Raw genomic sequence first — 21,315 nt, 5'->3', positions numbered from 1 at the left:
TTCTTGCCGAAATATTTTTTTATTTTTTAACTCTTTCGGCCAAAAATAATTTACCTTACGAAATTCCGTTCAGAATCAAAGTCTCAAAGTCGAGAGCCTTTTTTGCTTTTTCCACCAAAAAAAATATAACCGAAAAATTTATTTCTCGATATTTTCATTGATTATTTCTCGAGAAATGACAATTTTTGAAATATCGGAAATTTCATTTCTCGAGATTCGAGATTTGTTTTTTTTTTTGATTATTTCTCGACAATTCTTGAGACGAGATTTCTTGATCACAACGTCTATTCACTGTTACTTCTTACACTACTGTAATTGGGCCTCGTGACCCTCTGTGGTGTTAATAAAGATAAACGATACTTGTAGTTAAGCTGTGACTATATAGAGAAGGTTTCCTTCAATGCCTTTGTGTATATCGAGTATTAACAGTGGCGTCCCGTGGGGGTAGACAGATTGAGCGTCGCTTGGGGGCGGCAGTTACTCGAAGGGCGGCAAATGAAGGGATTCATTTGGTATATAGCTACCTAAATTTAGTACATAATAACGAAAATATCTTAAATTAAAAATTCAGCTCACTGGTTGGAAACCAATGACATTAATATGGACGAATCATCTGGAAAAGAAAATGACACTCACTTTATTGTCGGGTCTGCCGAATGGCATAATCTGTTCTAACGCTATTACAATAAAGGTGATATTGCTATAAATTCCTGATACTTTTTGTTGGGTCTGCCGAATGGTTCGGTTCGAACGGGTTCGCTCAAATGAACATTGACATTAGAAACACTGCTCTAACGCCATTACAATAAAGGTCATATTGCTATAAATTCCCGATGCGTGATATCGCATAATGGAAATTGCGTGACGTCTACCTATAAATGCGAATACGCGAATTTACTTGCTAGCTACTGTATTGAGTGCGTCGTCCATTAATAATGGCATTGTTGGAAATATAATATACCTATTAATTAACATAAACGACTTAACAAGTCAAAAATATGATTTCAAAATGTTGTCAAGTTTTGTGAAGAAGAAAATCGACACGGATCGCTCTTAATTCCTCAAGACAGAGGAAAATAATGTATCACAAAAATGACACGTAAGAAGCCACTGTATTACCAATGTCATAAAAATTCCCACTTTTGGGAAAAAATGTTTATAGATTTTAATTTTGTGTGTTTTAGTGGAATATATTTTGATGGTAATGTTTCAAATCAATACATATTTTATATATTGGAGTCATGAAAGGATGATGAGAAAATGGGGCGGCATTTTGTCTAGGAACGTCACTGAGTATTAATTACCTTGTTCAAACTCGTCTCCATATATGACAGCATTGCACTTCCCGACGGTAATGGAGTGCAGCAAGGATTTAGCTCTTTGGTTAGTGTTTATCAAGGGCACCACGACTCCAAGTCTGGCGAGTCCCAGCCACACTGCAGGATATTGTGGACAATTGCCCGCTAATAATCCCACAGCTTGACCCGACCTGTAGCCATGCTCGTGGAACACGTTTGCAATCCGGTAGCTGTACTCCTGAACCTGAAACAAAAATAATGTATCCATTGTTAACATTATTTTAGAAAAAACCTAATGACATCACCAAGCAAATTTAGCATACTAAAATGCACCCTGCTGTTTTTTACGTAAATTTATTAACAATCTAATAATAATTCATAATTCCTTTTTGGGTAATAATTACAATTTAAATAAACAAATTCACTGGCCGATAGAATGCGCACGCGGCAAATGATAATATATATTCAATTGTCCACTAAATCAACTCATACAACAAGTTGCTCTAAGCCGGCTCTCACATCTAAACTCGCCCTTCTGCCGCACAGCCGTAAATCAAACCTTCTAGGATCGTCGACTCGGTGTTGCATATGAAGAACGCATCTACGTATCGACAGTCGCACGTAACCTCTCGAAATTTGTGTTCGTATGCGTTCTGGCGTCTTCGACTCGCAACCCGAGAAGCATGCGATTTGTTGATAGCAGCACTAGATGTTTTTTTTCAAACTAAAAAGTCGCATTCGACTACACGTTGCAGACGAGGCGAGTTTAGATGTGAAATCCGGCTAATTCCGCATGGTTATCTTAATTTACCACCATTACTAAGTAACGCATGACCTGCCTATCCCCATGGGACGTCACAGTATACACCTTAAACAGGTCTCACACTAATGGTTGATAATGAAGACCAAACACCCAATAACTGGAAATTTAACTGACTAAATTTGTAGTATCATAAGGAGGATACACCAATTATTAGCCGAGTTTTAACTGTCACAAAAGTTGTTCATGTATCCATAATCATTCTTCGTTTATTTATTTCAAATTATTTTATGGGGACACAATATTGAGGACCATTTTAAGAAAGCGAAACCTTCATTTACAAAACCTTTTTTCAGTAAAAATCTAGCGTGTTTCTTTTTATAAATCGAACGAAAATGGGAAATAATTGTTTTATTAAAGAATTAACTTTTCGATAAAACTGCTACCTACCGACACACAAATATAATATTTTTCGCGTGTTATCAAAGATGGAACATAACATTTAAAATAATTTCTATCAGGTAACTCCAGTTTTTTTGTGTTTCTCTTTTCCTCACAGAAGCCGAATAGCCGGAATATAGTTATGTCAGAAAACTAATGGTGTACGTCCGATGTCTTGTGTTTTGTTTTTTTTTTCTTTTATAACCTGTAGGACATCGCAAAAAATCCTTAAGATTATACTCTTTGTAAAAATGGAAACAGAATGTCAAACGTCAAGGTAAGTATAAATCAAATTATTATCGTATTTAATGGACGCCAAAGGATTTACTTGGTCTGAATCGCATTGATTGTATGTAGGTACCTCATGGCCCCCACATCCTGAAGCGAACCCCCAGGCTAAGAACTTTGGCGGGGCCCCTTACCTATTGCTAAGGATAAAGGCTTTGTGACGCTCTACAGTAGCAAATAGTGTTCACGATAAAATTAATGTGTATATTTAGTGTTTTTTGTGTATTTTAAAACATTCATTTCAATTATGGAGTTGTCGAGTATCGACACACAATTTAAAATTGTATTGTAGGTACAACCACATAATTTTAAATAATAACATTATTAAAGGAAAATAGCGCCGCAGGGGACTTTTTTCTATTATTAGAGCGAATTTGCGATGTGCGTTTATCTCACTTATCTGATCGACTCGCCACGCCGGGCCCCTCCTGAGCCCGTGGCCCCAGGCTAGAGCCCTGTCAACCCCCCCCCCCCCCCTTGTGGAGGCCGGGGCCATGAGGTACCTATATAAATTTCCAAAAGAGCGTCTTTTCTTATTGTGTCTACAATATTGCTTATGAATTTCTCATAAAAAAAACTATATCTCGTCAACATTTTGAGTTTAAAATATAAATGTAAAATAGTGGGTACAAACCTGAGCGAATGTCCAGACTTCATCTTGGAAGAGGAAGCAAGGCTTGTCAGGATGAGCAGCGACTGCCTCATCGAAGATGTCGGGCATCGTCATATTCTTTTTCGTGAACTTCCGCACCTGAATGAGCAACTTTACGTACGCCCATACTGCCCTGGAAACAAAGAGAAGAAAGACATTAGATAAAAGTACAAAAACGTCAATAGATTTTTTTAAATTTCAAAGGAAGGAGAAATTTGAACATAATTCGTAAGTATACATAAGTTGTGATTATATTATGCTGCACGTCGCGTACTATCACGTGACGTCAGAGTAAGCTGCCGCTGCGGGAGAAATGTGTGTAATGTCGTTTTTAAAACGTCACCAGACTGATGCTCCCATCTCGTATTACATTTTGTACCTTTAAACGAATATTGTCAGTTAGTAAAATCTGCCGAAATCACCAGAACAATATTGAGATGACCTCACGTTGTACCGCACCGCATTGACACCTGCATGACTCAATGAACGTGTTTAATCATTTTCTACATGACTTACGACTCATGTCAAAATCGCGCGTTTTTTTGTTTTTAGCGTTTGGCACTATGTATTTTCTATAAGAATGTTGTCTATTATCTATGGTCTGCAGGCAAGGTTATGTTCAACATATTATTATCTATGGATGTAACATCGCAAGTAATTTTAACGTACGCACACGTACCTACAAACTTCAAATTAATCGAAATTATCATGAATAATGAATAATTCAAAATACTAATACATTAGAGTTGGCACTCATGGCCATCATGGAATTTACAGAGATGGTGATCGTTCAAAATATTCTGCAAAATGACGAAACCATAGACTAAATTTGTCGCCGTTACTCGCATAACTGACGAGCATCTCAATATAATCAACTTTAGGATCATAGTCTCAACTATTCAAATATGTGGATTTTTTCTGGTTTTTCCCCAGAGATTAGACAAGGCGAATGGAAAAATAATGGGACGTCTATTTTCTAAAACCGATAAGTTGACATTTCAACATTTATGGTAAATGGCATTTATGTGTTTCAAATAGAACATTATATCCATTTCAATGCACACTAAACGCTTTATTGCGATCAATAAATAAAAAACCAAATAAAATTTAATATGTCAGCAGGTATTTGTATCATTATATTCGAAAATCACATATAAGGATTTTTGTTAGATTTTGATATAATGCATTTATCGTCTTCTATAAAAATAAAGGCGGTACCGTACACGGATATTAAGTATGGGCCTCTTCCATTGCCGACTCAAGTTGAAAGCCGATACATTCACAACGACTGGTCCTACCTCTTCCCGTTGTTGTCTATGGATGACCTGTCATTGTTCGAGTGCTCATACTGACGCGCTGACACTAGAATTAACACACCTTCTACAATAATGTAATGCATAGATCAATGCTACATATTTTTTTGAAATCGATATTAGGTACCACCGGTTTTTGCGTGAAGGATTAGTCTGACTTTGGCAGCTGATGAATAACAGGAATATATAGTATTTATAAATAACACTGATAGTTAATATAGATGATTGATTTGAGATTTTTTTATAATTCAATTTGAAAGGGAGAACGGGCGAATCAATATGTCAAGCAATCTGGGATCTGATTTTGACAGCTGAAAAATGGACCATTCGTTGCTTGTGCAAAAAGATATGCTCAGGCTTTATTAATCTAAAAATGGCGCTGGCCTCTTCACATTTTTAATATAATTCAAAGACAAGTTTTATAACAATGTCTTACACTTCCTAGTAAAAAAACAATATATTATGAAAATAATGTGATGTTTGACATTTAACTATATTGATAAGTAGGTATTTAATTTGTCTAACAACGTATTACATCCATTTAAAGTAGGTGCCTGCATAAAAATGGTAAATTAATCCATGAGCGAAAATAATAATTGGTTATGAATCCGAAATATCAAAATTTTAACAGGAAAAAATAAAATAAAATTATTAGGCATGGCTGCATGAGGTGTATCATTATATTTTTTAAGTAAAAATATTCTAATCCTACCTACGTCAATTTTAACCTTGAAATATCAAAACATTTGATGTGTGACAAGGCCAATACAAAACATTATGAAAAATTAAATAATATATTGTCCATTTCATCTGTGTAGTGTCGCCTCAACTAAAAAAAAAAAAGTATTTAATAATAAATTATAATCCAGTCAACTCCGTTACTTATTGACATCTAGTGGCGGAATTACGCGGCATACAATTTACTGAATAATTACTGTTGGTACAATATAATTTGTAGAAATAATATTAATAACTTTAAGTAGTTAATCTAAATGTAAATTCTGATAAAAAGTCATATTATCTTATAAATTTGTTCCATATATTCAAAAAAGGCGTAATTTTGTTAAGTTGCGGCTACTTAAAAAATTTATGTGCCCAAGGCGATTTTCAAATTTGGTATTGCGCCCTATATGAGGAAAAATTGCCGACCTATGGCCTAGGGCAGCGATTTCCAAACTGTGAGGCGCGGAGTGTTGCAAAGGGAGGCGCGAAAAGTTAAACACAATTAATGTCACAGGTTTGCAGTTTGCAAATTCATGGTTTATAAAACGGCCGCTAGTTATAAACTACATAAAAAACAGTCCTATAAAAGATTGTTTGCAAACCCGTTTGAAAATATAGAGACTAATTTTATAATACCTCACTTCTATACTATTGTGAGGCGCGCTGGCTATCCCGTGAAAAATGAAATAAAAGGGTCAAATCATAACGTTGAAATATGAGGAAAATTTATTTAGGAACGATAATTTTGTTAGTAAACTTGTCTATTTGGTGAAATTTAAAAAAAAAATTGAGTGAATAAATCAATACAAGGACCATTAATGCATTCACTGATTTAAAAAGACAAAGTGAAGGCATCATAAAAAAATGGAGCTTTGGAAATCAAAATTACAAAAAAATGACTTCGCCATGTTTCCACTTCAATTTCTGCGCCAGATAATAATATATTGAAGCAAATAAAAATCTATTTATTGAGTTCTTGGTTAGTTTGCTAATGCACTTTTCACATTATTTTATTAATAGTAAGAAAAGTCGCCTGCAGCGCTGCTTTGTTTCAGGGCTTTTTTAAACATGTGGTTGTGCGTTGCAATTTGATGTGATACATACCTTTTTCATTTTTGTATTAGTACATTGTTGACTATTTAAAAATGTGTTTGTATTATTTAATGAAATAAAGGGGGAGGCGCCAAGATTAGATTTTTTTAAAAGGGAGGCGTCGTAACATAAAGTTTGGAAACCACTGCCCTAGGGCCTAGCGCCAGAGAATCGATATAGTGAGACATTTTTTTTACAAAAATAAATCTTTCTTCGTTTTGAAAAAAAAAACATTTAAACTATGAACGTTTAAAATTTTCTTCTGTACCGTCGTGAGAACTTATTAACCGTTCATAAAAAACCACATAATAAAACTTATCCAAAGTAACCTCAACGAATGTTTACCACAATTTAAAAAAATATTTTTAGTTCACTATTTGTTTTTAGATGATCTGCCTGCATCAGTAAATTTTCAGTAAATTGTATTTAATTGCGTTTTCCTAATACTCCTTCTTGACAAAAATAGACAGATATATTTATTATTACAACGTTTTTATGAGCTCGTATTATTATTTGTCCGGTGGTGCTTTGTTTTAGCTAGACATTTGAAACTTTTAGAATATACCAGAACACGATGCCAATGCATTTTTTTAATACTTTTAGCCATCTTTATGTAGAATTGAATTAATTTTCAGTTATTTCTGTTTTGTATAAAAAGTTATTTCGACACCATTATTGGTTGCTAGGGGTCTGGGGTCCTAGCAACTAAATTATTAATATATACGTGCGTTACTATGGAAATCAATATGACATTTCAAAATGACATTTCAGTATTATTTCTATCAAATACAATTTTTTTGATCGTTTATGCTAGTCAAGTCAAATTTATATTTTTTAATTTATTTATTTAAGAATACAAAACATTGTGGACATCACAAATCTAAATTCAAGACATACACAACATGAGATTTACATTATAAGTCAAACATTACCCTCACAAGAGAGAAGAAGAGAATATAGAAAAAAAAATATAATAACAATTATAATAATAATAATAACAAAAAAAAAATCAAAACATACTTAAGTACAATTTAATACAGAAAAATATAACTTTTGAGAACGACAAACATACAATTTTATACAGAAAAATACAGTTTCAAGAACAAAATGTAAAGTACATCATTGAAAATGTCTATCTTTGGGAGCGCATTTACTAATCTTGCACCCTCGCTAATGGTGCCTGATAGGCTTGACACGAGGAAACGGTTCCAATTCAGAATAAACCATGGCTGCAACCACGTAGGTAATTGACAGGCGAATGGAACTTCAAATTCATTAGGACACAAGGATTGGAAACCATCCCTCGCGATAACAGGCAAAAGTGTTTCAACAGCAGAAGAGACCGACGAGATTCAAGAGATGATTCAACAGAAAATTTAAAAACGTTGTATATAAAAAGTTATTTTTATCTTGTAATTATTTTAGGTTAGCGACAGCTAATAAAATATTTAAAGCAGTAGAAACGGTGGTGGTGAATGTGGTCACGTGGCCGTTGATTGGGAATCATTATTAAACAAGAAAAAAAAAGTGTCATTAAAACAATAGTTTTAAACGAAAGGGAAAGTTAATTGTATAACTATTGTGGGTAATATAAAAATAAGTGTTTTGATAGCTCGCAAGAAAAATATCAACGGAGCGAAACGATATGCTGCGTAATTTTCCACCGTCGTTAATGTACTGAAAATATCACAACTTAATGTCCGTAAACGGAAGTCATGCCACATACAGTTGCGGTGTATCCATGACATGAAGCGTATTGTGACGCCCGCTTAAAAATAATCGTAGATACGCGGACAGGTTCACAAGCGTAATCAAAAAAACTATTACCAACTCACTGCTATATTGAAAAAAAATGTTGACTAACCAACTACTTACTTGTTTAAGGGGGGACATGCTCAGCGTAGGTCAAAATGGAGCTTTTGTTTTATTTTCAAAGCATGATCCTGGACATACCTTAAACGTTGTTGATAATCTATTTATATAATTTTGAAGCCTTGTTATCCTTTATATTTATTTTAAACATTTGATGACTGCATAAAGTATTTTTGTTACATAAAATAGTATTCTTTTAAACCTCTCGCTCTAATGTTTTAGAATATAGTTAATTTTTAAACGCATTTATAAAACCATTAGTACAATTTATGACGAGATAATTTTAGTAAAATATTTACGATAAAAAATTATATTGATAATCTCTGTGATCCCAAATTTGACAAGAATTAGGCATTTTATTATTCAAAAAATCGGCAAGATTAACACATTTGAAGACAATTCTAAAGATACTAATTATAAGCTATGTCTTTGACCATTCAAGTGTAATAAACATCATAGGAATAATGATTGCTTTATAATAATTATTGACCTAAGAATAAGGTAGTGTTTTTTTAAGGATAATAAGGCTTCAAAATTATATAAATAGATTATCTACAACGTTTAAGGTATGTCCAGGATCCTGCTTTGAAAATAGAAAAAAAAGCTCCATTTTGACCCACGCTGAGCACGTCCGCCCTTAATGTACTTTGTTTCATCAGAAATAACGTTTAATTAGGATCTGCAGATTGAGGTGACAACAGTCGATTATTCTTTTTAAAACCATTCTTGAATAATGCAGCAACCATAAAGTAAATGAAAAATGATCTTGAAATAAAATATACCTAATTTAATTTTTCGAATGCGCTTATGTCCACGGAAAAAGCCACAAGTGAGGTAAATTTTTACGTGAACTGTTTTTTTTGGAAAATTGTAGATAAGCAGTGCAATTGGAAATTTTGATTACAAATCGTTTTCCTTCCCATTAGCAGATAGTCTTCACCATGGCCCCCACAAGGGGGGGGGGGGGTGAAAGGCCTCTACCCTAGGGGGGCCATGCTCAGGGAGGCCCAGCGTGGCGGGTCGATCCGATATTTGAGATAAACACACATCACAAATTTGCTCTAATAGTAAAAAAGGCGCTATTTCAGGAAGGAAACATTAACATTTAAAAAATGAGGATATAAGATGCAATTTGAGCGTTTTGTGTTGATAATCGAAAACTCCATAATTCAAGTACATATATGTATTGAAACCACATAAAATCGCTAAAAATAAACCGAAGGCCTTTACTTTTCCTCTTAATACAATTTTGAAAACGCTTCTGCTGTGCGTCACACATGCCATTAAATTTAGCGATAGGTAGGGGGGGGCGCAAAAAGATCTTGGCCGGGGTGGCCGTTATAGGATGTGGGGGCCATGGTCTTCATCACTGTGAGACACTATTATATTTCTGAATACATGTTTAGCGGTATGCGCATAATGCCGGGTCCACACTGGCAACATGTCGCGCGACAACCTCGTTAAATTTTACGATAAGTATGATAATTATCGTAAAATTTAACGAGGTTGTCGCGCGACATGTTGCCAGTGTGGACCCGGCATAATATTAATATGTCATCAAAATATTAAAGACGTCGAAATTGTAAAATAGTCCAAATTTTTTGTGGCGTGCAAGATTGGCGGATTTTCGCAATTTTACAGCTGATGTTTATCAACCTAGCACCGTTACAAATTAATGTTTACCCAAAAAATGTAAAATAATGATGGGAAATTACGAAAATGAATTCGCCATCCGGCGGACAGAACGGCGATTTAAAAATCTAACAACGCACAGAATCATATCTTTCATCCTCTGGAGCGGTGGCGCGAAACAAAAATCACCAAGCCATGCAACACGATGCCAAAATTATTTTGATATCAGGCCAATTTGAGTGGATATTTAAGAAAATTGCACTCTTATATTATTATATTAATTCGACATCAATGCAGTGAACCAAAAAATGCGCACAGGTTTACGGCGCAGTGTTCCAAATTTGAAAAACGAAATTTATAGTGAAAATAGAAAGACAGACAATTGTGTTGCTCTCATTCGCATTGAAAGCGTTCAGACGTGGCGATTTTTGTCGTTTAAAACTCGTTGGACGCGGACGCATGCATGAAATTATGCAACTTGCATGATAATACGTGTTAACACGTGCATTTTCTTGTTATGGACGCGATAATACGCACGGTCAGCAGTAAATCCATACACGTATGAACAGGTTATTAGTTTAAAAATTACGTTTTTTAAGCAATATTTTCTTTAGTTGGTCACTTAAAATATCAGACATTATACAGACGCACGAACTTACTAATTCACTTGATACATTGTTGATTACGACCAGCGGTTCAACTTAAATTGATACGTGGGAGAATTCCTTTCGATTCCTTATCCAACGTTCAATAATCAGTTCAACGACACGTGAGAACCCGGCATTACGCACGGAAAAATAAGTTACCTTCACAAATATTTTGAAATAAGAAAAAGTCATCTATTCGAGTGTTGATTTAATTAACTAGTTTTTAGATTGTTGTCGCGGGTCATTTGACGGGTTATCCACCTCGTCTAAATGTAAAAATCTTTAGTGTGGAGTTTCAGTAATAAATCAACTGTTTTATACCTGTGCTACATTATTATCATTCGAATACATGCATGTAATTTAATTTGAATTCAATATTTAGGTACCTACTTCATACATATACATATTTTTAATTTATTATAATAGATTGAATAATAAATTATGAATAATTACAAGATAAAAAGAACTTTTTATATACAACGTTTTTAAATTTTCGGTTGAATTATTATGTTCAATATGCTTAAACTTGTACTTGATATGAAGTAAATAAAAAACAAATATATAATACTGAAATGTCATTTTGATTTCCATAGTAACGCACGTATATGTTAATAGTTTAGTTGCTAGGACCACCCCCTTAGCAACCAATAATAGTCTTTTACTTTTTATGGATTTTTCTGAAATAACTTTCCATACAAAACAGAATTAACTGAAAATGAATTCAATTCTGCTTAAAGATGGCTAAAAGTATTAAAAGAATGCATTGGCATCGTGTTCTGATAGGTATATTCTAAAAGTTTCAAATGCCTAGCTAGTCGGGAAGGACTGGACAAACAAGAATACGAGCTAATAAAAACGTTGTAATAAAATAGAGCATTCGAACGAGGAACATTATATTTACATTTATTCACAGAATCAAATCACAAATCGATTATAACCGGTTTGGCATTTTTGCGCCTGTTTGCGAATCATAAACAGTTTCGAAAATACTAACTAGTATATTGAGTAATTTAAAAATAGCTAGTGTTTTTATGATATTTTTTTTGACAACATTAATTTTAATGCAGTTAAGCCCGCGACCGTGACAGGACTCTCGAATGTTTTGACCAGCGTTCGTTGAAACATAAATTCAGACCGAAATTTAGTAAATACCAGAAAAACATCCACAATGATTTCGTGAACGAACAGAGATTTATATATCGAATGATTCGTCCCTATACTCTAATAGTGGGATGCCTCCTTAAGGCTATACTTCAGCTGGGGCACGGTCTAAAACGATCGTGACTACGCGACGCGAAGATTGTGCAAACGACGCGTGCAGAACAAAACATAATTTGTCATAAAAATTCAACATGCGTCAATTTAATGTTATGTTTATTGTTCTACTATTATCAATAATAATATATTCATGTTACCCATGTTAATGGGTAACTTTTTTTAGTCATCTTTACACGATGTAAGAATTAATTCCCCGTCGCCATCACAAAACAAATTGACGTCTTCACAGCTCGACTTTCGCTATCCGATTGCCAGCCAGTCCGAAATTTCGTCGCACCTATAGTTGAAAATTATTTGCCGTTTCACTGAAGTACCGTCTTAAAATATCGTAATGCCGTCAAAAAGTATCAATACATTGAAGTATCAATTTTTTTCTCTAGTTGGAATATTTAAACGCTGCTTTCCGATTACCATGCATTAGAATGTTTTGGCCATTATTTTCCACGTAATTTTATCTAACGTATAGATTTGAAGTAGAATGTGTTTTTGTTTAATATTCTTTGTTCGTTTTTTGCCAGTAATTATTTATTTATTTATTTAAGAAAACAAAACATTGTGAACATAACAAATCTAAATTCAAGACGTGCACAACATGAGATTTACACTACAACAAATATTACCCTCACAAGAGAGGAGAAGAGAATATATAAAATAATAATAATAATACTTAAACATACAGTTTATACAGAAAAATAAAATTTTGAAAACAAAAAACATACAATTTTATACAGAAAAGTAAAATTTCGAATACAAAATACCTACATAGCACGTCACCGAAAATGTCTACGTCTTTGGGGAACGCATTAACTAGACTTGCACCCAGGGTACTCAGAAATAATGGGAACTGAAATACACAACGGGTAAGGCGATAGCAGGTAACCGACTCGAGTAAGGAAGAATCCGGGTTAAACTTTCACACGTGTTAAGAATACGTTTTACGTCGAATACTAAAAACTGCTATCGGTTTATGCATTTACGCTCATTTAATGTTGGTGTATTACACACACTATTGCACGTGCATAATGCGTGCTTCATTTTCGTAGGACACTCACACATTCAAAAGCCTGCTTCACCATGCGGCGTATTGAATATTGCCTATCGGTATTCTATTTATTATCTGTTCTGTGCTTGCACCCCTCGCTAATGGTGCCTGAAAGGCTTGATACGAGGAAACGGTTCCGATCCAGAATAAATCATGGCTGCGACCACTCTTAGGTAATTCACATGCGCATGTAAATTCAAATTCATTAGGACACCAGGATTGGAAACCATCCCTCGCGATAACAGGCAAAAGTATTTCAAGAGCAGAAAAGACCTACGAGATTCAAGAGAGTGAAAAGTGAGCATGCCTTTTAGAAAGACAGTCGGAAAATAATCATTTGACGAATTATCGAAAGGAAAATAGTTATATGTCTTAAAATAAAGACATCGAAGAAATTTCTTCTGGACGCGTTCTAAATTATATAACGATCGATAAATACACAATTTTGAAGTTAATAATTTGACAGTTGTTTCCACTCGATGTGTCCGAAACATCCAACCACGTAGTGTGATCAAGTAATACCAAATATTTTGATTAATGCATAAAGAAATATACAAATGTAGGTACCATGAAATGGGGTGAGATTAGACCATTACTATTTTTAAAACTTATTAAAATTTTATATCTGAGAGGTACCATCCCGCATTCATGATTATTGTTTTTTCTAAAAAAAATACCGCATTTGTTGTAATATTTAATGTTATTTCGATATTTTTTATTTCGATATGACAACCCTAAATAATATGTTCTGTATTCTATTGCTATCATGTGTCACCAAATGATAGTGCAGAGATGCCTGTCCCCTACTAGTTTTAAATTAGAAGCTTTGGCGGTTTAAAATTCACCTTGCGTATTTTCGTTCCAGTAAAATCGTAACACTAATCTGGCCTCATGGTGATCTGTTAAGAAGGTCATATCAATGAAAGTGACAACCTGATAAACCCGACAAGAAGACATCATTAAAACCAGTCACACGTACCAACTCTAAAAGCTAGTGCGCCATGAATTCCAATCTTCTAATTATGACCATGTTACAATGACACATATATTAATATAATATCGTTTGCTGTTGTACCCTGTAACAGTAATAACAACATAGCTAATATCATTCATTATAAAATGCAATGTTAAATTGATTAAAAATCTTTGGTAATTATTTTATTTATTTAAGAAAACAAAACATTGTGGACATAACAAATCAAAATTCAGGACGTTCACAATATGAGATTTACATTATAACAAAATATTACTCTCACAAGAGAGAAGAAAATAATAATAATAATAATAAAACATAAACAATTGTATACAATAAAATAAAAGTTCAAAAACAAAATGGAAAGTAATTGAAAATGAAAAGTCCAAGTCTTTAGGGAGCGCATTTACTGGTCTTGCACTCCTCGCTAATGGTAGATAGGCTTGTTCTCGAGGAAACAGTTCTAACGTAGAATAGGCCACGTAGGAAATTAATTGACAGGCGCACATAAATTTTATTTTTTAGGACGTCAGGATTGGAAACCATCCCTCGTTTTTTCAGGCAAAAAAAATTCAAGAGCAGAAGTGATCACGAGATTCAAGAGAGTGAAAAGTGAGCATTTCTTATTTCGATTAGTAGCCATAAGGGCTTCTACCAGATGACTAAATAAACCAACGTGCATAATTTAATATAAGTAATTTTAATTATCACTTTGATTATTAAGGGGGGGCATGCTCATCGTAGGTCAAAATTGAGTTTTTATTGTATTTTAAAACCATGATCCTGGACATTCCTTAAACGTTGTAGATAATCTATTTATATAATTTTGAAGCCTTATTATCCTTTATATTTATTTTAAACATTTGATGACTGCATAAAGTATTTTTGTTACATAAAATAGTATTCTTTTAAACCTCTCGCTCTAATGTTTTAGAATATAGTCATATTTCGGTACATGAATGTGCAGTGGTGTTAAGATTTTTTACATTTATTAATTTTTAAACGCATTTATAAAACCATTAGTATAATTTATGACGAGATAATTTTAGTAAAATATTCACGATAAAAAATTATATTGATAATCTCTGTGATCCCAAATTTGACAAGAATTAGGCATTTTATTATTCAAAAAATCGGCAATAATATACTATTTTATGTAACAAAAATACTTTATGCAGTCATCAAATGTTTGAAATAAATATAAAGGATAATAAGGCTTCAAAATTATATAAATAGATTATCTACAACGTTTAAGGAGTGTCCAGGATCACGGTTTGAAAATACAATAAAAACTCAATTTTGACCTATGACGAGCATGTGGGCCGTTAAACTGTTAATTTAGGCACCACAATGAGTAGCAACCTTACGATAAGTGACCCTTGTTATACATTGTAATAATAATTGCTTTAACGTCACAACGTCAAAGCGTAATGCAAAATAAAATATTAGTTAAACTATGTAACAAAATTGATCTCAGTAACACTCTAGTCATGTTATATAAGTAAAATTGTGTTCATAAAACATTATACTTACGTATAATGTCGCATGTATTATTCCACACTGGCAACAATCTATTAAGTTATGCGCGGCCTAGTAAATTGCATTGTTATTCAAAGAAGGAGGTAGATGCATCATCTTCGTACGGATACTCAAGATGCATACATCATACGCACATATTACACTATAATAGCTAATTAAATCTATGCATGTCATGCAAATACAATGCATCGATTGTTTTGCGTGGAAGATGAGGCGAAGAATGACGTTGAAAACCGGTCTCAATATAATTATATAGGCATCAACCAGCAACCTTAGTTCCATGAAGAGCGGAAGATCAACTTTTAAAATTGTCAACGTCATATTTAATATTATATACCTAACCAAAGCCGATACCTACTATTAACGTAATTATAGATCGATGGCACGCGTAAATCGATGTATTATTGTAATTGTGATCGATTGACCTAAGCAGAGCCGGTTTAATTTTATTTGAAATTGTCGCGTTTTTAGCAAGACATAGTCTTCGATTCAAGATATTGTTTTAGATACCTGATAAAAGGTCAGTTGATCGTCACCCTTGCGAACACGAACAGCAATTCCATTCAAATTGTAACTTTCTTATTATTTCTTTTAAATAAAAAAAATCTTTTCCATAACCGCGTATATAGTATAATTATCATATTACGAATGTGCTTCGTCAAATGTGTAATTAATTATTAGTGAAATAAATGTTAAAAAATAAAGTGCCGGTTTTCAATCACATACCCCTCGATTCGAGATTGTGACCAGTTTTCTGCTATTTCCCGCAAAGTGCCTTAAGCCATAGTATCAAACTACTCACATGTTTTGACTGTCAAACAGTAAATTTAATATCGAGAAAACATCGCCAGCTGAATATTCGAAAACTTAAAAATAATATGTAGTATTGCACAGCATTTTACAGCTGTTCATAAATACTAAACAAAATTGCGCCGCAGTCGAATTTTTTTATTACATACATGGAATATTTTAATAAAAATTGAAGCAAATATAGTTATTTAACAGAATTTATAAGATTTGTAGGGGAAATCTTTAGAAAACCCTAATTCTATTTTACACATTTTTTACGTAGCGTTCGCATTCATATACCGACCAAAAAGTGCATAATATAACCAACACATATACTATTAGAAATTTGTCATATTGTGAGTATGTAATCTAAAACGAAGTAATAAAGACAATAATGCAACGATGAATGACTGTTCATAGATCAATTTTACGACTAGACGAATTTCTGTATAAAATGATCGAGTGTCAACTAACAATATTTTTACATCATCTGACCTAATTTAATAATGAAACTTGTTTTCCCCGCACCAATAAATAAAAAGGTCATAATATTCTATATATATATATATATATATATATATATATATATATATATATATATATATATATATATATATATATATATATATATATAAAATAATATTGTTCCATCCATGACTTCCTTGTCAAAACACAATTATGATTTTGTTAATTGAATTTCAGTTACGGAGTGACACTTAATTTTGGCGGGAAATATTTTACAGAGCTTGAAAACTTGATCAATACCACAGTTGATTGAGTTGTATGGAAAAACTATGTTATATTTCCAGGTAGTGCTTTCATCAATTATACACAATGGACCGACACTGAGGACGGCCACAGCGTAATATAATAATTAATGAATCTATTCATTAAATACCAATTCTAAAAGTGTTTTAAATCCCAGTGTAAATTATTTCCGTACGAATTTCCTACGGCGATATAACACGATTGCTTTCGAGTTGTACTCCAAAGTGAATAATGCTCACCTAGTTACCTCATTTCCACCTGTACAACGTGTTTGTGTACAATGCTGGAGAGTAGTGTACGCAGACCGGCACTTCAGCCTGCACTAGGGATTGCAATACCGAATGAAAATGTCAATACCGGTCTTCCGGTATTTCTTATTAATACTGGTATTTTTTAAACATTAAAAAAAACAGAAGTAGGTGCTTATCAATAAATATAGCTATTAAAAGCTTTTTAAAATATTATTTTATAGCAAAAACCTACATTTATTATGTTGACATTTAAAAATATGTTTTGATCATAATTGTAGAACTAGTGATTTTTTTACGGATAATTTGAATATATTCATAATTTTAACTAAAGCCCTCAAAAGTTCATCAAGTGCAATTAAGTCTCGGCTGCAGGAAAAAGCTTCTTAAATTCAACGCTTGTACAGTCATCAATAATTATTATTATAGAATAATTAAACATTTTTGTCACGGATGTTTTCTATTTCGAAATAATATTATGATAATTCATCGCGACAATTACTTATATAAATATATTTGATGATATTTGTTTTATTATTTTTTCATCTCTGTTGGATTCACTTAATATATTTGCATTTTAGCAGCACATCACTTATAATTCATTTTCAAAAACGTAAACGTGTGTTCTTTCTTAATACCGAAAATTTCCGGTATTTTGGATTTTTAAAACCGGTATTGCAATCCCTAGCCTGCACACATGATCTTGGCCAGATGATGGGAACGAAAATTACAAGCCTCGTCAGGCAAGCAACAGCGAGATTTTTTTTAACTCAATTATATTTACATTCTTTATAAGAGTAGAAAAGAAAAAATAATTATGCTGTCTCAGTAAGTAAGATTTTAATAGACAAGCGTAGGAAATGGCGTTTTCACGTTAGAGAGACTGGAATCTAATTAGCATACAAATACGTTAAATTTTTTATATATTGTACACACCCAGTACTACAAAATTACTTTATTTCATTTAAATAATGAGTAAAACCCTTTATAGGTAGGCTTACCATAATTATGAAACTCAAAACCGGGACAGATATGGGATATATGGCAAAAAAACAAATTTAACCACCAAAAATTGTTTTATAGTATGTACAAAAGAAGAATGCAGACCTTTTACAGCAGAAATTTAAATTATTTTATTTATTTATTGTACCGGTCCGTACTTTTCGCTGGAATGAACTTTTATCGCACACTTCCCCGCTGTCTCATCACATAATATACGCTACTACGGTCAATCATGACAATTTATTATTGTCAATGATTCATACGCGGAACAGCCGGGACAAAATGCCAAACCGGCCGAGACGCCGGGACCAATGTGTGAAACCGAACTAGCGGTAGCCAGGGAAATACACGTGACATAATTAAAGAATACAAAATAATAGAGATACATAAATAGGTACTTAGATAATGAATAAATTGAAGAGACAGCAATAGTTGGATCTAGGCACCTCACCTCACCACTCTACTGCTACTATCGGACCAATTTACCTACTCGTGGTGAATTATTATTATTGCACGTACGTTATTTTCGATAAGTTCTGCCTAAATGTCGGTAGGTGCCTTTTGAGATATCGAGATGAAACTCTAATACATCGGAAGTAACAGAGTAGTCTCCAAGCTAGGAAAGTTTTATCAATCATAGTCTCGCAGTTTTTGAGTTATAGCGGAATAAACAACCAGACAACATTTAAAAAAAGCTATATTTTATATAACGATCAAAGTCAAATATTTCGAAATCGACAATACGTTAACTTAATGAATAAATAACACTGAAATCCACAATATTTATAAAATAAATGTATTGTATAGTATACTATGAATAGGTAGGTATTTAATTAATAGTGACCAGGGCCTGTTTCATTCGCTTACGATTACACGAAGGAATTCAAAACTATAATAACAAAATACCATTTCATTCATATATATATATATATATATTAACACAGAATCAAAGTAAACTTGTGTTAAATTCCTTTTAAATTACGTCAAGTATTTTTGAATATTTCTTGTTAGGCGCCAAACGGAAGTACAATATTCGTGACGCTTCCGTTCAAGATAGAAAGGGAACTTTACCGTTCTCGTATACAGCCATTTTTAATTAATATAATTACCAATCAGACACTGATTAATGATTACATTATAATAAAGCATATAAAAAACGAGCTTATACTCGATTATATATATATAAAAAAAAACATTGGTTGTCTATGAAAACGTGTGTTATCGTGCAGTAATAGTATGCTAAGAAAATTCTTACACGTATAAAATGTGCCCGCTTGTAAATTAATGATAATTCCCGATACGGTAAATTGCAGTCTGTCTATTTTTAGAAGAATAAAGAATAATTTAATATAGTATATATTATAAATAAAATATGTACCGTATCTTGTAAGACATGATACACATTAGAAAATGTTATCTCAAAAACTATACCATTAAAAATGTCTTTGTCAACATTTTACATATTGTTTACAGCACGTTTTGCGTGTTTGTGGCTTTGAAACTTTCGATTGTTGTACGAAAATAAATTGATAATCGTTTGACAAGAGGAAAATTTTTGACATGCGGGGGAAAAGATTTTTGATTATAACAAGAGGGTGTCTTATGAATTTTTAGTATCATATTATAAAAATTGACGGCGATTCTGTACCGTTTTAGGGCTGCCACAGGAAATTTTATATTAATTCACAATGCATATTTTATAATATCGTTTATAGTTCCCATATTTCGCAGCTGTTTTGACTTTTCCAGTATTATGTACGTATGAAATGTAAGATTTTTGTGACTGTTCATTTAAATATTATATTATGAACAATGTTGGATCGGCGTACATGGCCGCCTATAAGTACATGCAATAAGTGAGGCCTGTTATAACTACATTTTTAATAGGATCATATTGGTCTCCACAGAGTGGAAGTTTGTATTGACATATTTTTATTTTTACGAGAAATGGATGTTAGCCACTTCCTCAACCTATTAGGTCCATACTGACTCCTAACACAAATTGAAAAACAATAGAATAACTCAAATGGAATAGTACAAAACTTAAATCCATTAGAATGTAAATTTAGAACTATATATTATACTAAAGATAGTATTAATAATATGAAAAACAATATGTGTATTTGCCAGACCCAGGATTCAAACCTGGTACCCACGACATTATAAAGCCGGGTACTCATTAGCGAGCCGTAACTGTAACCGTTCCAGATACTGCAACCAACCCTAGATGAGATCTAATTATTTATTAGGCTTGCGAACTAATTATTTGACGTCCTTACTACTTACTGTATCTATAGTCACTGTAGATAATGAGTACACGGCTTTAGCCGACGCATAAGTCACTCGGCATTCGTCGTAATATCTACACAATATTTAATTTGTTTGTATCGACTGTTTGAGTGAATTTTAAATTGTATTGAAACGCTTGCGGTTTTGACAGATAAAAGTGCGAAGTTTGCCACAAATTAATATGTAATACAAAATTAATTACAGCTAATTAAATCATTAGTCTTAGTGGGTAAGTAGTCTTTTTCAGCTCCCCGTTCATGCATTGAGGCTTCGTCTTCCGGAGAAGGATTCCATCATCGTTTTTGATGTAGGTATCCCGAAACGTAACTACTGACATCCTTCTTGTGAACACTCATGAAGAGGAAGGTAAACGTATAGTAATATTATATACCTCTCCCATGACTATTTGACACAATGAGACACAATTTAATGCAAAAAACACATAGGGCACATGGGGCACATGGGGAGAGTTTTCTTCCGCGAGACAATTGTTTGATTAAACACTAAAAATCTGCTGTACAAACATTTTACACTTTACAATATTTACATGGTGATGTTTTATTTAGGTAATTTCGATAATATTAATTTTATGTTAAGTTTATGGCAGGAAGATAATGTCCACGCCATAGCGAACGAAGGGATCCGAATGCTGGTTAGTAACAAACGTAA

The 21,315-nt window shown here is 33.1% G+C and overlaps 1 protein-coding gene across 2 annotated transcripts in view; it reads right to left on the bottom strand.

Moving 5' to 3' along the window:
- Fatp1 (Fatty acid transport protein 1) overlaps nucleotides 1–21,315 on the bottom strand; it is a 138,397-nt gene that overhangs the window by 14,867 nt on the left and 102,215 nt on the right. For both annotated transcript variants that reach the window (XM_085955947.1, XM_085955946.1), the window contains exons 4-5: nucleotides 3,422–3,572; nucleotides 1,305–1,542 (exon numbers count right to left, since the gene is read on the bottom strand). In XM_085955947.1, coding sequence (XP_085812073.1) covers nucleotides 1,305–1,542; nucleotides 3,422–3,572 — 389 coding nt within the window. The remainder of the gene's footprint in view (nucleotides 1–1,304; nucleotides 1,543–3,421; nucleotides 3,573–21,315) is intronic.

Source organism: Rhyacophila brunnea, unplaced genomic scaffold, assembly GCF_057557595.1.
Source record: "Rhyacophila brunnea isolate RB1 unplaced genomic scaffold, BYU_Rbru_1.0 scaffold_5, whole genome shotgun sequence".
NCBI classification, from domain to species: domain Eukaryota; kingdom Metazoa; phylum Arthropoda; class Insecta; order Trichoptera; family Rhyacophilidae; genus Rhyacophila; species Rhyacophila brunnea.
Note: the sequence above shows the minus strand (reverse complement) of the source record. Positions and strands in the feature narration are given on the sequence as shown.